Here is a 19476-nt window from a genome sequence, read left to right as displayed (position 1 = left end):
TTCACCTCAGAACTCTTCCGCCCGGATCCTGACCGGAACCAGGAAATGTGACCATATTACTCCTGTTTTGAAGTCCTTACACCGGCTCCCGGTCAGGCTCCGTGTCGATTTCAAGATCATGATGTTGACATACAAGGCATTACATGGATTGGCTCCGCAGTACTTATCTGGTTTATTAATCCCTTACACCCCAATCTAATCTGTGTAATCTGTTAACTGTTCCACAAACACACCTAAAATCTATGAGTGACGGGGCTTTTTCTGTCTACGCTCCATCACTTTGGAACTCTCTTCCTCCTGAACTCAGGGAAGCCCCAGACTTTTGGCATTTTTAAAGCTCTTCTCAAGACACACTTTTTTAAACTTGCATTCGACTGCCGATGTCTTTTTAAATTGTTTTATAATTATTTTTTATTATTATTAATGTTGTTGTTTTTGTTCTTATCAACTTTTATTTGTTTTATTTTTCTGTGGACTGTGATTTTATGTACAGCGCTTTGAGAAGCTGCTTTAAAGGCACTTTATAAAATAAAGTTTATTATTACTATTATTATTATTATTATTTTGTCCCCACAATGCCTTTAGTCCCCATGAGGTAGCTGTGTGAACAGGATGCAGTCCCATGAACTGATGAATATGAACACACACACACACACACACACACACACACACACACACACACACACACACACACACACACACAAACACCCCCCGAATAGTATCTTATGGCACGTTTGTCCTTTCGACATGGTATGCGGTAAATTGTATATTGTATAAATTGAATACTGTTGCTAGGCAACTAGGAAGTATGGACCCTGTGCACAAACTATCTACTGACCAAGGATAATGATTTAACAAGCTAGAATATAATGTAACTCTGTTATACAGATGACATTAAGGCTGTAGTGACAATAAACATGAACCAAAACCATCAGGAATACCAACATTTCCCTCAGATGTGTTGGTAAATAACTAAGGCAATACTCTATAAGCTGTCAGATCCTAAATATTCATTATCTTCATTATTTACCCTAAATACCCAAGAGATAATAATGAAAACTACCTATTTACTATTAACTGCACATCTAAAATGTCTTGAAAATCAACAAACCCCCTAATACATTCCTTGATTATTATTTATACACCTTAAAGAATATCGTTCAGGGATTACAGAGGCATTTACGGTACAAGTACGTAGTTCTTTCTTTTCCGAGAGCAGGTAATAAAAGCAACTAATCCCAACAAATGCATGCACTTTATATTCCTACCCGAACGATAAAACTCTCTCCGGAAGGACACGCTGTACCTTGCATTTTAAATCTCTCTCTCTCTCTCTGTCTCTCTCCATTTTGGTAAATAAATTCTGGACACAGAGGACAAACCAGAGATGACAGGCACTTATAAGAAACATGCATATTTATTTGGCAGTCAGAACACGTTAAATAAAAACTAGAAACGTACTTCACTTATACAAAAGATAGATTATGTCCAATTTTAAAGTCCAAAATAACTTACTGTATAAATTAAAATCTCACTATTTACAATTGAACGACAATGACACCCCCCTCCCCCCTCCCCCGACGTCCCTGAAAGTTCTGGATCTGCTGCGTGGGAGTGTTGTGTTGCGATGAAGCGGTGTGGAGGCAGGATGGTGCAGGACGCTATCGTCCGGCGTTAATGTGACCTTGATGAATTGGAGCTGTCATTTCTGGTTTTAGGCTTGAGGTTGTTAGTGTGTGTTCCTCTCTCGCTCTCTCTCCCCCACCGAGTTTTTGTATGCATGAGTTTCTCCATGACTCGGATTTATTCATGCGGTAATTATGACAGGCGGGACTGCGGCGTTCGCTCGTCTGGGAGATCTGAGCAGGAAGAGCGGGTCTTTACTGGAAGGCTGAGGTCGCACACAAGGCCCTTTTTCATCTCGCCATTCACTATTATGGTCTGGGCTATTACGCATTCTGCTTCCTCAGGACGTTTCAAATGGAACGGTCATATGACGGGGGCTTATCTTTAGAAAAACTGGAACAAACAAAGCTGAAAAGAATGTAAATGTACAGTTTGAGGTCAAAAACCGCAACTAACATCTCGATCAGTCACAGATGGAGTAAATCCCACAGGAAGAAAGCAAAAAAAAAAATCCCACAGAGTCTGAGTGCTGAAAAAGTGACACGTCAAATAAGTGCTGCGCAAATCGAAACGTCGTCGTGTTAAGTGTTTCATCCTGGAAGTGGATGAGTGTTCTAGGTACGTGCTGATAATTGATGAGGAATGATTCGATTTTTTTGGGGGGGGGGTAACCTGAGATCGAGTCTGTCCTAAATTTCGGACAAATTTAAAGCGTGCACTCAAATCACCGACGCTCATCACGAAGTCTTTCTTTTCAAGTGCACAGCTAATGTTAGCTACTTAACTAACCTAATGCTAGGTAGCTTTTGGGGTCTTATTAATATTTAAATAGTGTGAAAACGTGTACAATTTGACCAACGGCGACACAATGGTAAGCCTAATCAGAAGAATAAAAACGTACCTAGCAGCGACCCCTGAGATCACCACCAACATTATGTAAGAATATAGATAAGGAACAAGTCAAAACTTTGGATATTTCAGACATCAGAACGGCTTCAAAAGCTCCCACTTGTGAATATGAGCAACTCATACAGTGTTTATCTTAATTCTTCTTTTTTTTTTTGCCAAATAGAAATTTATTCTCGAATTTTGCCCTATATAACACTGTACACTTCATATCTGGATACTCGCATGGCACTAACGGCTAAAATCAAACGCTAAAATATTAGCTAAACGGAAATAACAGATCGGCACGTGGTACCTCCTCCCCTCAGGAACGACCTGTTTTACAACCCGAAATTATTTTTTTAACGCTAAAAATGTCCATCGTTCCACTCTTGATTCCTCAGCGTTTCTAGTACATATTAACCGAACACGAGTTTCTCAGAGTTCCGCAAAACCTCTACGACGTAAAACGCATAACCTTCCCTAACGAGCACGGGTGGGACGTGTAATATCAGCACACACTTAGTTCTCTTAGAAAAATGACAAAGAAATTACAGTACAGTTTCAGTTGGAAGACAGTTCCTGACAAATTAATATCAAACATAACCAAAAATGCAACGTCGGTAGAAATAAACAGAACGTTCACACACATACCGAACCGAGCGTTCCCCAGTCCAAGTAGTATCCCGACCCGAGATCAGACGGATCAGATCGGGCGTTTTCAGAGAGGTATCGCTGTAAGCGTGTTGAGAATTTTTCACTACACACAAAGTGGTGCACTGAGGAACAATTCAAGCAAAAAAAAAAAAAAAGAAAAAGAAAAGAAAGAAAGAAAGAAATTAAACGCACAGTGTCTCTCGTCTGTCTAAAATGGTGGCTGAATTATAGTGGAATATAGTGGGACAACGCTGGGGAAAGTCTATTTATTTATTTATTTATTTTTGGTTTAATGGAATGTTATGACGTTCATATCACTTTTATAGTTCAGTTCCATGTTTCTATTAGTTTTTAAACAGTGTAATATCCTACATATGTTCGTCTTTGACGGCGTAGCCTAGGTTTAGGGTTAAGGTTAGGGTTAGGTTATTAAAGATGTAATGTAATCTGCAGCCTGTGTGTGGCTGTTGACTAAAGTGCGATGTAACACATTCTTTGCTGCTGTTGATCAGGGTTTAACTGCGACAATAAAACAACCGGAATCTTTTTCTACCGCTAATTGCCAAGGTAAAGTCGATTTAGTTTGCTACTGTTTGAACTCTTGGTCGATTAGTTAAAATTCGTATGAATATATCCGTAAGTGCTTTACGTTCTTTATGAGGTTTGGTTTTAAGTATGCACGGTAGGCCAAATTCAGCCTCAGTACTATATAAAGTACTATGTTTAAGTACATTTAAGTGCATTGAACTATTGATAGCTTTCTGGAATATTTTCACACGCACGATGTGTTTTTGGACGTAGCCATTTCCAACAAACGGGAAAGCTACGTCGTGGCTTCGCTAGGTTGCTAGCAGGGTTGCCCGAAATGGGCAGCGGAAGTGATACAGAATAATGAATAACAATGAAACAAAAGGAACTTGCCAATTTGTAACAATTCAGGCGACTTATGTCAGGTTTAAGGGCGGGGTTAGCGTTCGTACCTTATCTTACGACTCATGACATGTCAGGCTGGTCAACGCTAACGTTATTAGCATGCAAACTGAAACCAACGCGTATTTCGTAAGATTACCAAAATGACGTACAAAAATGACGAGGTTGGGTAAAGTCCCAGACTTTAAATTTCTATAGTGTTCACTTGTATTTGTAGTTTAATCAGAATACGTTTTTTTTGTTATGACGTCAAGCTTAAGTTCCGAATGTTTAGAAATTGCTATAAAATTGCTGTACTATTTTATTGTTGGCGGAAGTTACTTCATAACGCAAATAATCGAATTCGTGTTATCGATGTTACTATTTTTGGTGTTCTGCTGGGGTTAAGCTATCCAAACTATTCGGTTTACAGGAAAATAAATAATCGAAATGGCACTCAGCACAACGTCATTGCATAAAAAAAGGTCAGTACCCTCAACTCACCATAGCAGAAACCACATTTTGCGACATTATTTAGTACAGTAGTATGCCGTTTTGGATGTAGTCATGATATGTTTTGCTGTCTGTCTTTCACAATGTTGCTCATATTCAGAATACTCAACATGACTAGACAGAATTTTGTGTCGTGACCCTGACACTCCGGGTGGCAGCACTGTAGTTAACACAAGAACAACAGCACTGATTCTAATAGAGCTGAAGAATGCGGGAATCGCTGTAACGTCGGAGAGCCCGTGGAAGAGAAGAAGGAGGAGGAGGAGGAGGAGGAGGAGGAGAAAGAGCGAATTGTTTTGGAAGAATGCGGCGCTTTTCATCGCTCCCACACGCAAGCTCTTAGCGGTGTCTCAGTGAAGTGACAAAGCTGAAAACATTTGGTCGAAAATGAAACTTACACAATGTCCCTGTTTATTCCAGATGTAGTCGATTAGCCAAGACGTGTTTTACTGTCTTAAGTTGTGCACTGGAGCTACAAGGCCAAACACTGAAGTGAGTTAACGACACGGTAATCGTTTACATAGCTAGCATAAAGCCGAGTAGTCTTTTCTGGAAATGAGACAAAAATGTCTGGAATATCAACATTTACCTCAGATGTTTTGGTAAATTACCAAGAAAAGACTCAATATTACTAATATTACACTAATTAGCATCAACCACTAATTTTGAAGCTCCACAAAGAGAACTGTAAACGTTGTGTCGCAACTTGTGAACCCGGAGCTGTCGAAAAACGTCAAGCATATAATATGTTCACTGTTTAAGCGGTTCAACTTGTGAGACTATGTTGCTCGGCAACTGGGAAACATGCACACCAAGCGTAGACGCTAGCTCGTGACTGAGGCTAATCATTTATCTAAATTAGCTAGCATATAAGCCAATAAATCAATTTTAAAGGTGTAATGAGAGTGAAAAATGAGACACAAATGTCCGGAATATCAACATTTACCTCAGATATGTTGATAATTACTAAGAAAAGACCACGTATAACTAAAATTGCAGTGTAAGGTCACTTAGCATCAACCGCTAGCCAAACATTCGTGGGTTCTGAAGCCCAATAGGACGTGTCACCACTTGTGAACTGTGGTAGTTTTGAGCTTAGCTGTCATGAAAAGACGGAATGTTCTGTCAATTTAGCATTGTGAAAGCTAATCTCTAATCTGTACATTAAGAAAAAACCAGAACACACGATATGTTCCGTGTTCAAGTTGTGAGAACAGTGTTGCTAGGCAACTCGGAAAATACGAGCACGAAGCTAGGCGAATCATTTATCTAGCTAGCATATAGCCATTAATAGTCTTTTATACAGGTAATGTAAAGGTGTAATGGCAGTGAAAATGAGACACAAATGTTGGGAATAACAACATTTATGCCTCAGATGTGTTGATAAATTACTTGGAAAAGTTAAAAATGACAGTGTAACGTCCCTCAGCATCAACCGCTAACCAAAGACCCATGTTTTTTTAGTGGGTGACTAATGTAAACTTCTCTAGATTGTTTTCAGCCGTGTGGTGTTCTTTTTTTTTCTTTTCTTTTTACAGATAAGCGTTTATCATAGCGCCAAAAACCACACAAACACGTCCGCTTGAGTCGCTGATGCTAAACTAGCATTAACCTCGTAGCTACAGTGCGAGAACTAAAGAAGCAAACTTCAGGCAACAAACATGTCTTGGCTGATCGACTGCATTCGTGGTAATGGGAAACTTGTGTATCTTTCATCTCCGTGCCTTTAAAGACAGCTCTGTGGGAAGTAAAGAAAAAATAAATTGTACACACAAACAGTTTTCCAACCCTTAAGGCACTTACACACACACACACACACACACACACACACACACAAAAAAAACACAAAGATGAAAAACCCACAACAAATGAAAAAAAAAAATACTGAAAAACTGTTTACAGGGGTCCAGAAGGAACGTGGAATGGCAGTTTGTTTGGAGCACGGCCCGAGCCGTGTAGCGATGGCAGATTTACATACTCTCTCTCTCTCTCTCTCTCTCTTTTGTTTGTTGCTGCATTATTTGCCAGATCATGATCCTGTTCGTCCTCCGCTGGAGAAAGTATAATCCTGTTCCACACAAGAGATGACCTACATAAAGAGTGAGACGAAAATGGACTGAAACAGAATCTGGTTTTGGTGTGGTAGAAAAGGCTGATTGTCTGCATTGGTGTTAAATGGTTACGCGAGCCGCTCCACGTTACAGTACATTCTATCTTTTTCTTTAAAAAGAGATTCTTATCTGAACTCCTCGTCTGTCAGCGACTGCCAGAACCTGTGCACCTGAAAACCTGCTGGAAGAAATCGTTCTTTTCCCAGAACTCCTCAGGCCATATTGACATGTGAGTGCGGCTTTGTCATGGTCCTGCGGAAGCCACGCCCCCTAACATGGCACCATATGATTGGCTGTCAGTAGCTGTCCAGTTCCTCATCAGGTGCTCCATTGTATTTGCTACCTGCTGTCCAGTAGAGGTTTTGTGTGTGTGTGTGCGTGTGTGTGTGTGTGTGCGTGTGTGTGTGTGTGTGTGTGTGTGTGTGTGTGTGAGTCGTGGTTAGTTGCCCACCAGTGGGCTGAGGTCACCGTGATGGTTTTTGAGCTTCTTTTTAAAGAGTGAGATGGTGGAGGGTCTGTAGAAGATAATCCACGGCTCTGAGGTGGTGCTCTGAGAGCACGAGTCTGAACTGCTCACCGAGGGAATGGTGGGAGATCTGAGAGAGAGAGAGAGAGAGAGAGAGAGAGAGAGAGAGAGAGAGAGAGAGAGAGAGAATGAGAAAGAAAGAAGATGGGGAAATTGTCATGAGTAATTCACAAAAGATAGGTAGGTAGATAGATAGATAGATAGATAGATAGATAGATAGATAGATAGATAGATAGATAGATAGGAGAGAAAGAAAGAAAGAAAATATGGGGAAATTGAAGTGAGTAATTCACAAGAGATAGACAGACAGATGGATAGATAGATAGATAGATAGATAGATAGATAGATAGATAGATAGATAGATAGATAGATAGATAGATAGGAGAGAAAGAAAGAAAGAAAGAAAGAAAGAAAGAAAGAAAGAAAGAAAATATGGGGAAATTGAAGTGAGTAATTCATAAGAGATAGACAGACAGATGGATAGACAGATAGACAGACAGATAGATAGATAGATAGACAGATAGATAGTTAGATAGATAGATAGATAGATAGATAGATAGACAGACAGATAGGAGAGAAAGAAAGAAAGAAAGAAAGAAAGAAAGAAAGAAAGAAAGAAAGAAAGAAAGAAAATATGGGGAAATTGAAATGAGTAATTCACAAGAGATAGACAGACAGAGAGACAGACAGATAGATAGATAGACAGATAGATAGAAAGATAGAAACAGGGATGTAAGAAAGACAGAAAAAAAGAAAAATAAAGAATTAGTCATTAAGAGATACAAATAAATCTGTGTGAAAATCCTCCGTCTCCTCACACACGCACACACACACACACACACACACATACACTCACACACACACTCGCACACTACACACTCCGTTCTTCACTGAGCTGTATGTGCTAAGAATCAGAGCTAATGTCTGAACGTCTCACTTCAGCTTTAACGTACATTTTAAAATGACGACAGAAGAAAACAGCAGTGTTCAGTGCTCAGGACTTACTTTACTGTAACGTGAAGAACTAGCTTTGCCACCATGGCTATCACGGTTAGCGTTAGCAAGGCAGCCAGCGTATAGATGGTCCACACTGCAAACAACAACACATTTATTGTGTGCCTTCTCGCTGTGTCAGAGACGTGTGTTGTAAATAAAACTACAAACAGTTAGCTCTACACTAATCCCGTTTGATTACTCCACCTAACACAAATGTAGTCAGTGTACGGGAAACGTAGGAATATTACATTTATTTGACTAAACTGAATAGACATAAGAATGGAAATATATTTATATTCTGTGTTGAGTTCATTAGCTATACTGTCACAAATAAACTCACAACTTAGCATAAAATTCATGGGATTTTACTAATAATAACACTAATAAAGGTGTTACATTATTTACACGTGACATCAGAACACGCTGTGATAATGACATGGCTGCCCGAGAATAAGGGTGTACATACTGGTGTTATGAGCAGCGGTCCGGCCCCGGCCGAGCCACTGACCTGGCATTTCCTTATCGGACTTTTTGGGACTGGACGTGATCAGATAGAGGATCTGAGACGATTTGTTGTTCTTGCTGGTGTTTGATCTCTCGGTGACGCTGCCGGAACGCGGGTCTACCGTACTGGTGGCCTCTTCGCTATCGTCGTCATCACTGATAAAGCCATGTTCGGCAGATCTGCTGCTCGATCCTCTGTAAGCTGGAACGAAGAGGGCGGCGTTAGCGAGGTTTACACGCACAACAAGAACTCCGATGACAAAGATTCGTTTCTTTAACTCTTTATCTGATTCTCGAGTCTTCAGACTTGGACACAAGAAGGGCTCACCGTGGAACAAAGCAGTGTATAGAATACGACTTCAAATCCATGAAGTCACGGATTTTTATTTGTCACATACACAGTTATATACTGCCGAAGTTATATAATGGGAAAGTGACATGAGTAATTCGCAAGACAGACAGAGACAGATAGATATACAGACAGACAGACAGACAGATAGATAGATAGATAGATAGATAGATAGATAGAGAAACAAGAAAGAAAGAAAGAAAGAAAGAAATTAGCATGAGTAATTAGCAAAAGGATAGATAGATAGAAAGAGTGAGAGACAATAAAGAAAGAAAGACAGAAAGAACGAAAGATAGAGATTGGCACGCGTAATTCGCACAGATATATAGAATATATATATAATAGCATAGATGATAGATAGATAGATAGCATGAGAGATGAAAGAAAGAAAGAAAGAAAGAAAGAAAGTAAGAAAGAAAGAAAGAAAGAAAGAAAGAAAGAAAGTAAGAAAGAAAGAAAGAAAGAAGATGGGAAATTGACATGAGTAATGCTCGAGACAGATAGAAGAAATTGGCATGAGTAATTAGCAAAAGGATAGATAGATAGATAGATAGACAGACAGATAGATATAGATAGACAGACAGATAGATAGATAGCTAGATAGATATAGATAGATAGACAGATAGATAGTTAGATAAACAAGAAAGAAAGAAATTAGCATGAGTAATTAGCAAAAGGATAGATAGATAGATAGAGTGAGAGACAATAAAGAAAGAAAGACAGAAAGAACGAAAGATAGAAATTGGCACACGTAATTTGCATAAGGCTAGATAGATGATAGATAGATAGATAGATAGACAGACAGATAGATAGATAGATATAGATAGATAGACAGACAGACAGATAGATAGATATAGATAGATAGACAGACAGACAGATAGATAGATATAGATAGATAGACAGACAGATAGATAGATATAGATAGATAGACAGACAGACAGATAGATAGATATAGATAGATAGACAGACAGACAGATAGATAGATATAGATAGATAGACAGACAGATAGATAGATATAGATATAGATAGATAGACAGACAGACAGATAGATAGATATAGATAGATAGACAGACAGATAGATAGATATAGATAGATAGACAGACAGACAGATAGATAGATATAGATAGATAGACAGACAGATAGATAGATATAGATATAGATAGACAGGCAGACAGATAGATAGATATAGATAGATAGACAGACAGATAGATAGATAGATATAGATAGATAGACAGACAGACAGATAGATAGATATAGATATAGATAGACAGACAGATAGATAGATAGATATAGATAGATAGACAGACAGACAGATAGATAGATATAGATAGATAGACAGACAGACAGATAGATAGATATAGATAGATAGACAGACAGACAGATAGATAGATATAGATAGATAGACAGACAGACAGATAGATAGATATAGATAGATAGACAGACAGACAGATAGATAGACATAGATAGATAGACAGACAGATAGATAGATATAGATATAGATAGACAGGCAGACAGATAGATAGCTATAGATAGATAGACAGACAGACAGATAGATAGATATAGATAGATAGACAGACAGATAGACAGATAGAAAGAAAGAAAGAAAGAAAGAAAGAAAGAAAGAAAGAAAGAAAGAAAGGAATGCGAATGTGAATAAGAACCCATTTCGAATCTTATGACCTACAGCACATTTTACACTTATCTCATTTACACAGCTGTGCTGGGATTTCAACACACTCTTCACCCCTGTTCGGTTCTTTCAATATCCAGCAAGAAGGGGAAGCAATTGCATGACATTCTTCTTCTTCATCATCAATTTTTAAATTATTACCATTACTATTATTATTATTACTATCCTCATTTCAAATCCCCTCCATCCTTCCAGTTTGTCCAGCACACCCACACACACGTGCACAATTTGAATATGCGCTCGACTATATGGTGTATTTAAACGGAGCTCCGCCCGAGGCGAAATGAAAAAGCACTGTGGGTTTGTGGACTCGGCAAAGAACCAATTTATTTCTCTGACCTTTTCATTCGGGCTGAACGTTTCCCACTATTTCATGTTTCCTTCTTTCGTTCCTTCCCCTCCATCAGCCCGGCAAATAAATCATAAGAAAACAGAAATATTGCACCGTGGCTGTTTGGTTTGGCGTCGACCGGCAGCGGCACAACGTACCGGCTTCGTTTTTACCACCAACACTAATAAACCGAGTGTGCTCGAGAAAGTGAGTCTAAATACACAAAAGATTTCAAAGGGAATAATTCAACAATTCTGAAATGTGGTTACGTTCATCGAAATAATAATCGCGAGTTTTTTCGTTGAACACACAGTACTTTTAAAAATACTGGAAGTAACTCTCATAGATCGGTAGTCAATTCTTTTAGTTATTATATTTTCATTAAGAATACTTTTGAAGATCAGATATACAGTGCAATATAATCTCTGTAGTGCCTTGATTTAATTACAGTATATCCAAAAGACCTTTTAAAAAAAATAAAATAATCAAAAGTGCTAAAATGGCACAACAATAACTTCTTAACAACTAAAATCTAACACAAAAAAATGATAATATCAAAATGTTAAATTTGATCAACTTGGACAGGTGAGAGAGCTTTAAAGCAAAAATGCTTAATATACAGATTTATTCCAGCCCCCCCAATGGTAAATACTCGCATCTGATTGGCTGGGAGGAATCCATTCGTTCTTTCTTATTTACTATTATTTGCTATTATAATGCTATCACGATGTTACCATAGCAACACTGATAGAACTGTATAGCCAGCAACAGTATAAAATATCAACAACAACAACAACAACAACTTTGCTTTGCATTGTGGGACGATAGTGAGCTTGTCGGCCTGCGGTAACGGCAGTGAGCGACCCAAACAAAGCCACAGGTGCCAATACTTTAATCGGTAGTAAAAAAATAGTCATTTTTAAAAAAAATATATTTTGATTGCTCTGAACTCATTACAAACTTTTCAAACTCATTATTCGAAGTCGAAGAAAGCAATCACGGCACGGTTGTTCGAGCTATACCGAGAGTGATCCATTTATTAAGGTCGTTGTGGTTCAGATGCAGAAGCCCGATAAACCTCAACAAAGCCAGATTAAATATTGATAAAACGCTACTCGTCCAATATCTGAAATGGAGGGAGTTCCTGAAATGGCCCACGGTGCCAATAAAATATTTAATACCCAGGACTCCAGGTTCAAAACAACAACAAGAAAAAAAAACTCCAGTTGATGGAGGAACTTTTTGTCCTGTTATGTTTGCCCCAGTTCTCTCAGGATGGTTTTTTACGGGGTGGGGGGGGTTATTTTTATCATCTCGGAAACTGACGAACACTTTCGCCGCAAGCTCATGAGGTGCACTGACTGAGTATTTGTGGTATCTCTCCCTTTCTCTTCCCTCCGTCTGTCCGTCCGCAGGTAAATTCCTCATGTGAAGCATCAGCAGCTGTTTGTTTTTATGCAAATGTGAAATGGAGAGAGAAAACACCAAACTGAATCTACTCACGCAAATACGGCTCCTCACAGAGCATCGTACACTATCGGCTTCTGCCTCCATTACTTTATCTATCCAACCACATACTGTAGGCATCTGCCCATCCATCTGTCCATCCATCCATCCATCCATCCATCCTTCCATCCATCCTTCCATCCATCTATCCTTCCCTTCAGGAGCTGGAGTTACACAACAATATAAAGTACTGCAATTCCCGTTGTGTTCAATCACATTCACAGTTTGTATTCCGACATGCAAACGTAAATTATGTCCGTAAATCAACATCTGCATCCATTGACTCATGCATGAATCCATCCATCTATCCATTCATACTTAATCCATTCCATTCACTGAACAACACAGAATGCTATTTCTTCCATATTTGTTCAGAACTTGAGGTACGGCATTCCCTCGGCACCCTCGGTAAATATGAGCAAAGAAGGCTGTGAAAGAATTGTCTTTATTGTTTAAACTTTTGATCTTTTGTTCAAAAAATTCACCAAAAATACTCTGCCGTCATGGATATCATACAATTGCAACGATAACACGGGTTTATCCAAAATAAAAAATATTTCTTAAATATAGGTGTGTAACAATTATTGGCACCCTTTTAGTCAATACTTTGTGCTACGATCGCTTTGCCAAGATAACAGCTCCGAGTCTTCTCCTATGACGCCTGATGAGGTTGGAGAATACATGGCGAGGGATCTGAGAGCGTTCCTCCATACAGAACCTCTCCAGATCCTTCACATGTCCTTCACTCTCCTCTTCAGTTCACCCCACAGGTGTTCTATGGGGTTCGGGTCAGGGGACTGGGATGGTCATGGCAGGACCTTGATTTTGTGGTCAGTAAACCGTTTTTGTGATGATGTTTTGGATCATCGTCCTGCTGGAAGATCCGACCACGGCCCATTTGAATCTTTCTGTCAGAGGCGGTCAGGTTTTCATTTAATATCTGTTGATATTTGATAGAGTCCATGATGCCATGTATCCTAACAAAATGTCCAGGTCCTCAGCAGGAAAACAGTCCCAAAAACATCAAAGATCCTCCTCCATATTTAACCGTGGACATGAGGTACTTTTCCATACGGCTACCTCTCTGTGTGCGCCAAAAACAAGTTTTTGTGAATTTATTTGAGCAAAAGATCAAAAGGTTAAACAATAAAGACAATGTTTCATTACAATTATACCTGCTTATAATTAAAAAGAAAATGTTATACCGTGTACCGTGTTATAAAAGCTGAACATTTCCAGCAATAACAAAGACAGGATGGAACATAGCTTTTCAACATAATAGTGTGATCTGTACCTTGATAGATCATGGAGAACCCCTGGGCCTCGTTCGTCCTGTCTGAGTAGAAATACAGGATAACAAAGTCTGCGCTGATGTTAACGATTTCCCGCGGTGGGTTACGCCCATCGAACCTCGCCACCACCTGACTGGTGTAACCCTCCAGCAGCTCGACCATATCCGCCTGGTCCATGATGTTGAAGAAAGTGAAGTTAAACAGGATGACCGACGCACCCGGGACCTGGAAAAGCAGAGAATTGAGAGGACAGCGATTTGAAAAAAAAATACGGTAAAAGAGAACTCCAAGTAAACATTTCTTATATTTTTAAGTTCATGTTAAAAATCACCATATCCTTTAATAGAATGTTCTTGAAAAAACCTCAACAGTTTTATTTTGTTTTTTTTTTACCTGGATGGTCCAGTAGCAGACACGGCCGGGTGCGTATTTATCTGGAAAGTCCGGCGAGTAGATTACAGCTGATTCAGCCGTGTAGTTTCCACCACATGCTCCCACTTTGGCTAAAAACACAAAGGCACAATCCATTTACACGCCAAACTCAAACTACTGGAGAACTTCGATATTACACGTTCCATTCTCTAATTTTCTCCTTGATGCTCATGAAATCTGGTTTTACAGACAACTACACAGCAGTAGCTTTTCCCTCATGATGTCATAGCACAGTGAACCACTGGCTACATTTTCCGTTCGCCACAGTGGCCTACAAACATGGCCGCCATGGACCGCAACCCCCAGAACACTCGCTTTCATTCTAATCACGCACTCCTGCACCCGATTCACAGCACAATCACAACCACAGGTTAAAAGGACTTCCCATGCATTCACTCTTTGTGAAGTATACGCTCAGTTGCCTTGTCGCCGTCGTTATCAAGCCTTATCGTGTCTGTTAATTCTGGTATTTTGACTTACGTTTACAACTCCGTCTCTTTGCGCTGCCCTCTTTATGCTGTTTGCCTGATCGCCTGACCTCTTCCTGTTAATGATTATTGTCTTCTGCTTTATCCTTTGGACTTGTTGTTGTCTCATTAAACTGCCATACCCGCATTTGCTTCTGTCAGCACCTCCTTTACATGACACGTGACGTCTGTCGCTAGCTAATTTGATCGTAGCACGTAATTAGTTATTAGTTATCGGTTCATTTCAATACGGCAGATTTTCCATGCTGTATCATCACGTTTCCAGAAATCTCATTCTGAATGATCATCACTTTTGTACCCACGGGCACATTTGAATTGCCCTAGAGCTGAAATTCTTTGGCATTTGCTTAAAATTTTTTGAAGTAAATTTGCCTACGACAAACAGCCTGGCTTGCGGCCTTTACAGCGCATCATTTTGTGTGTCCTGTATCTACATTGGTTAGATCTGAACCACACCCGTAGTCCAATCCGGTAGACTCCGGTTAACCGGACTGAAATCCGAACGCTGTGAAACGAATATGCAAACCGGCTCGTTACACTTAACCGGCAGCTTCCTGGATTGTTCCTCGTTCTCAGTTCTTAGGCAAAAGATGCTAACCGCCTTTAATTTCCTTAACCCTTTCACGTACGGTGTTCACCTTCACAGACCGCTCGTTTAAAGAAACAAATGATATTCAAATCAACTCCAAACCTCTCCAATGAGACACACACCATTATCCTGACGATTATTAAGCCAGTAAGTGTTGCTCCTCCCAATCCAACATGGCTGACGGTGACAGACGCAGCATGTCGCTAAACCCTCTACATAAAAAGGTCTAATCGAGTAGGAAAACCTGGGAGACTTTTAGAAACATTAAGTTGTGCAAATGAGACGTCCCACTTAATAAGACTGTCACACTTAAACTGCTGTATTTGGTTGTTTTTTTTTTTGTTGTTTTTTTTTTTAAAAAGAAGGAATTTTTTTTATAATTTGGACTTAAAATGTTGCAGGTATTTTCCAGCATTAATGTTTTTATCCCGTTTTACTCCTCCGATCCTGTTTAACGTCGACTGAGTGCAGTTACTTGTAGTCATTTTTAAGAAAACGTTCCGATTTGCATCTGCGTAATTGTGATCCAGGCCAGACCCGACGCGACCCGACTGGCTAAACTCACTGTCGAAGACGATGACGTGTCCGTCTCCTCCGCACGGCTGCTGCTGGTCCCCGAAGCACCCGTGACTACACTCCAAACTGGGGGCGTTGCCATGGAGATGGTAGTCAAGCTCGTTGCCGCAGAAACAAGCGTACCCCGCCTCCATTCCGGCAAGCTGGGAAAAACACGGGGACGATGACATCACACTTTGAGCGGCAAATATAATAATGTCTTTGTGTTACTCAGCTACTGGAGAGACTTCCTAAAAAAAAATAATAATCTGAGTGCTTTACCGAGATCTGTGTTTATTCCATCTGTTATAACATCATCAGTGATCATTTCTAAATAAAACCATTATTCTGCGGTGATATGAATCCAGGACGCTGAGTTCTGATTGGCTAAAAGCGTACAGTGATTTGTGCAGAAAGTGGTCACTCTTAAGAGTGGACTCTCTTAACAAGTCCACTTTAGCTTCCCTCATGTTTAAATGAAACCCCAAACCGCACTAAAACTCTACGTGTTATGTTGTTATAAGAAAATAATCGGCGACAGGGTGGTGTGACACAGCCCGAGTTACACGTACGTTATAAGTTACACGATACTTGAACTGCATCAAAAGACCGGGTGTAAACAGGGTTGTAGTGTCTTCATCAAGTAAACTGCATTCATTTGATCCTGTCCGGCCTGGACCCAGGAATGGTCAGGTTTCCCATGATGCATTGCTCACCTTGTATCTCTGGTTGCGGCACAGGCTGATGCAGCTCTGCACGGTGAGCTTCTGAGACGTCTGGTAGCTCTTAGAGAGAGGAGGAGGATCACCGTTATCCTTAAAACATCCGAGAATCCCAGGCACTGAGAGAGCGAGACAGAGAGAGAGAGGCGGAAAGAGAGAGAGAGAGTGAGAGAGAGACAGAGACAGAGAGAGAGAGGAGGAAAGAGAGAGAGAGAGTGAGAGAGAGACAGAGACAGAGAGAGAGAGGAGGAAAGAGAGAGAGAGAGTGAGAGAGAGACAGAGACATATTTATATAGACTGTGTTTAATGTATTAATGTATTATATAATGTCCATATTTATATAGACTGTGTTTAATGTATTAATGTATTATATAATGTTTGTATTTATAGACTGTGTTTAATGTATTAATGTATTATATAATGTTTGTATTTATAGACTGTGTTTAATGTATTAATGTATTATATAATGTTTGTATTTATAGACTGTGTTTAATGTATTAATGTATTATATAATGTCCATATTTATATAGACTGTGTTTAATATATTAATGTATTATATAATGTTTGTATTTATATAGACTGTGTTTAATGTATTAATGTATTATATAATGTTTGTATTTATATAGACTGTGTTTAATGTATTAATGTATTATATAATGTCCATATTTATATAGACTGTGTTTAATATATTAATGTATTATATAATGTTTGTATTTATATAGACTGTGTTTAATGTATTAATGTATTATATAATGTTTGTATTTATATAGACTGTGTTTAATGTATTAATGTATTATATAATGTTTGTATTTATATAGACTGTGTTTAATGTATTAATGTATTATATAATGTTTGTATTTATATAGACTGTGTTTAAAGTATTAATGTATTATATAATGTTTGTATTTATATAGACTGTGTTTAATATATTAATGTATTATATAATGTCCGTATTTATATAGACTGTGTTTAATGTATTAATGTATTATATGTTTGTATTTATATAGACTGTGTTTAATGTATTAATGTATTATATAATGTTTGTATTTATAGACTGTGTTTAATGGCATAAAATGAAAATAACTGGGACTTTAAAATATTTCCCATTCATAAGACCAGACAGGGACCTTCGACGGATGCAGAAACTGCGGTTACTAAAGCAGCTGGTCCACAAAGTAACTCAGTTATGCTCTGCCGCGTCTCATAAAGCGTGTGTGTGTGTGTGTGTGTGTGAGTGTGTGTGTGAGAGAGAGAGAGAGAGAGAGAGAGAGAGAGAGAGAGAGAGAGAGAGAGAGAGAGAGAATATAATCACAAATAACAACATCAAACGTTGGCGCCCTCGGTGAGCCGCTTGGCAAAAACAGAGTAGCGTGTCTGTCTTCACCAACACCACGCGCACTAACAACATAACCTAATTACAGACAGAACGTCTACTAGAGGAAGGGTGTGTGTGTGTGTGTGTGTGTGTGTGTGTGTGTGTGTGTGTCTGTTTGTGTAGGAGTCTGGGTGTTTCTTGTTTCTAAAACAAATTCACACTATACCCCACCCACCAGCTCAGGGCACAAAACATACACACACACACACACACACACACACACACACACACACACACACACAAATAGAGAAAGGTATTAAAAAAAGGAAAATATTTTGTGATAAAAAAGCGAGTGTGTGTCGTTCTTGTTTAATTATACAAGTTTCTTTGTGTGTGTGTGTGTGTGTGTGTTTCCCACAAAAATAGAAAGAAAAGCAGTGTTCAGACCACAATGTTCTGCCAAAACAATTAAAATGATTTGTACATAATATTATCACAGTGAGATCACACACAGTTATTCAGTCACTCACTGACTAAATCAATTACTCATTCACTGAATTACTCACTGACTCACTGACTTAATAATTCAATAACCCACTGACCAACTCACTCACTGCCAGACTCACTGATTCACTCACTCACCAACTTACTCAATGATTGACTCACTCACTGACTGACTCACTGATTCACTCACTGCTTGGCTCACCAATTCCTTCCCTCATTGACTGACTCACTGATTATTTCACTCACTCACTGATACACTCACTGCTTGACTCACTGATTCTTTCACTCACCGATTATTTCACTGACTCACTGAATGCTGGATTCACCAATTCCTTCACTCCCTTACTGAATCACTGATTATTTCACCCACTCACTGACTCACTGATTCACTCACTGCCAGATTCACCAATTCCTTCACTCACTTACTGACTCACTGATTCACACACTCACTTACTGACTCACTGATTATTTCACTCACTCACTGACTCACTGATTCACTCACTGCCAGATTCACCAATTCCTTCACTCACTTACTGACTCACTGATTATTTCACGCACTTACTGACTCACCGATTCACTCACTGCCAGATTCGCCAATTCCTTCAGTCACATACTGACTCACTGATTCGCACAATCACTTACTGACTCATTGATTATTTCACTCACTCACTGACTCACTGATTCAATCACGGCTTGACTCACCGATTCCTTCACTCGCTCACTAACTCTCTGATTCATGCACTCACCAATGATTCACTCACTCACCAGCTTACTCTCTGACTAACCAAATCACTAATCCATTCACACACACACACACACACACATTCTCTATCTATCTCATTCCCTTGCTCCTACATTCACTTTCTTCATTCGTTTCCGCACACTTCGTCACTTCCTCACTCACTTCTTCGGCCCATTATTCACTTTTGCACTAAACCTCGCTTTCTCTCTCATTCAACCTCTCCCTCAGTCATGT

At 39.3% G+C, this 19476-nt stretch overlaps 1 protein-coding gene across 3 annotated transcripts in view; it reads right to left on the bottom strand.

Moving 5' to 3' along the window:
* Positions 1-1398: 1398 nt before the first annotated feature.
* Positions 1399-19476, bottom strand: part of kremen1 (kringle containing transmembrane protein 1) — a 66219-nt gene continuing 48141 nt past the window's right edge. The window contains exons 4-10 of one of the 3 annotated variants that reach the window (XM_017452165.3): positions 16676-16800; positions 15970-16123; positions 14289-14398; positions 13898-14120; positions 8690-8929; positions 8233-8317; positions 1399-7297 (exon numbers count right to left, since the gene is read on the bottom strand). In XM_017452165.3, the coding sequence (XP_017307654.1) occupies positions 7141-7297; positions 8233-8317; positions 8690-8929; positions 13898-14120; positions 14289-14398; positions 15970-16123; positions 16676-16800 (1094 nt within the window). In that variant the 3' untranslated portion in view covers positions 1399-7140. The remainder of the gene's footprint in view (positions 7298-8232; positions 8318-8689; positions 8930-13897; positions 14121-14288; positions 14399-15969; positions 16124-16675; positions 16801-19476) is intronic. The other 2 variants (XM_017452166.3, XM_053674341.1) reach the window with 2 other exon arrangements.

Source organism: Ictalurus punctatus, chromosome 22 (assembly GCF_001660625.3).
Source record: "Ictalurus punctatus breed USDA103 chromosome 22, Coco_2.0, whole genome shotgun sequence".
NCBI classification, from domain to species: Eukaryota; Metazoa; Chordata; class Actinopteri; order Siluriformes; family Ictaluridae; genus Ictalurus; species Ictalurus punctatus.
This window is presented reverse-complemented; position numbering and strand designations above follow the sequence as displayed.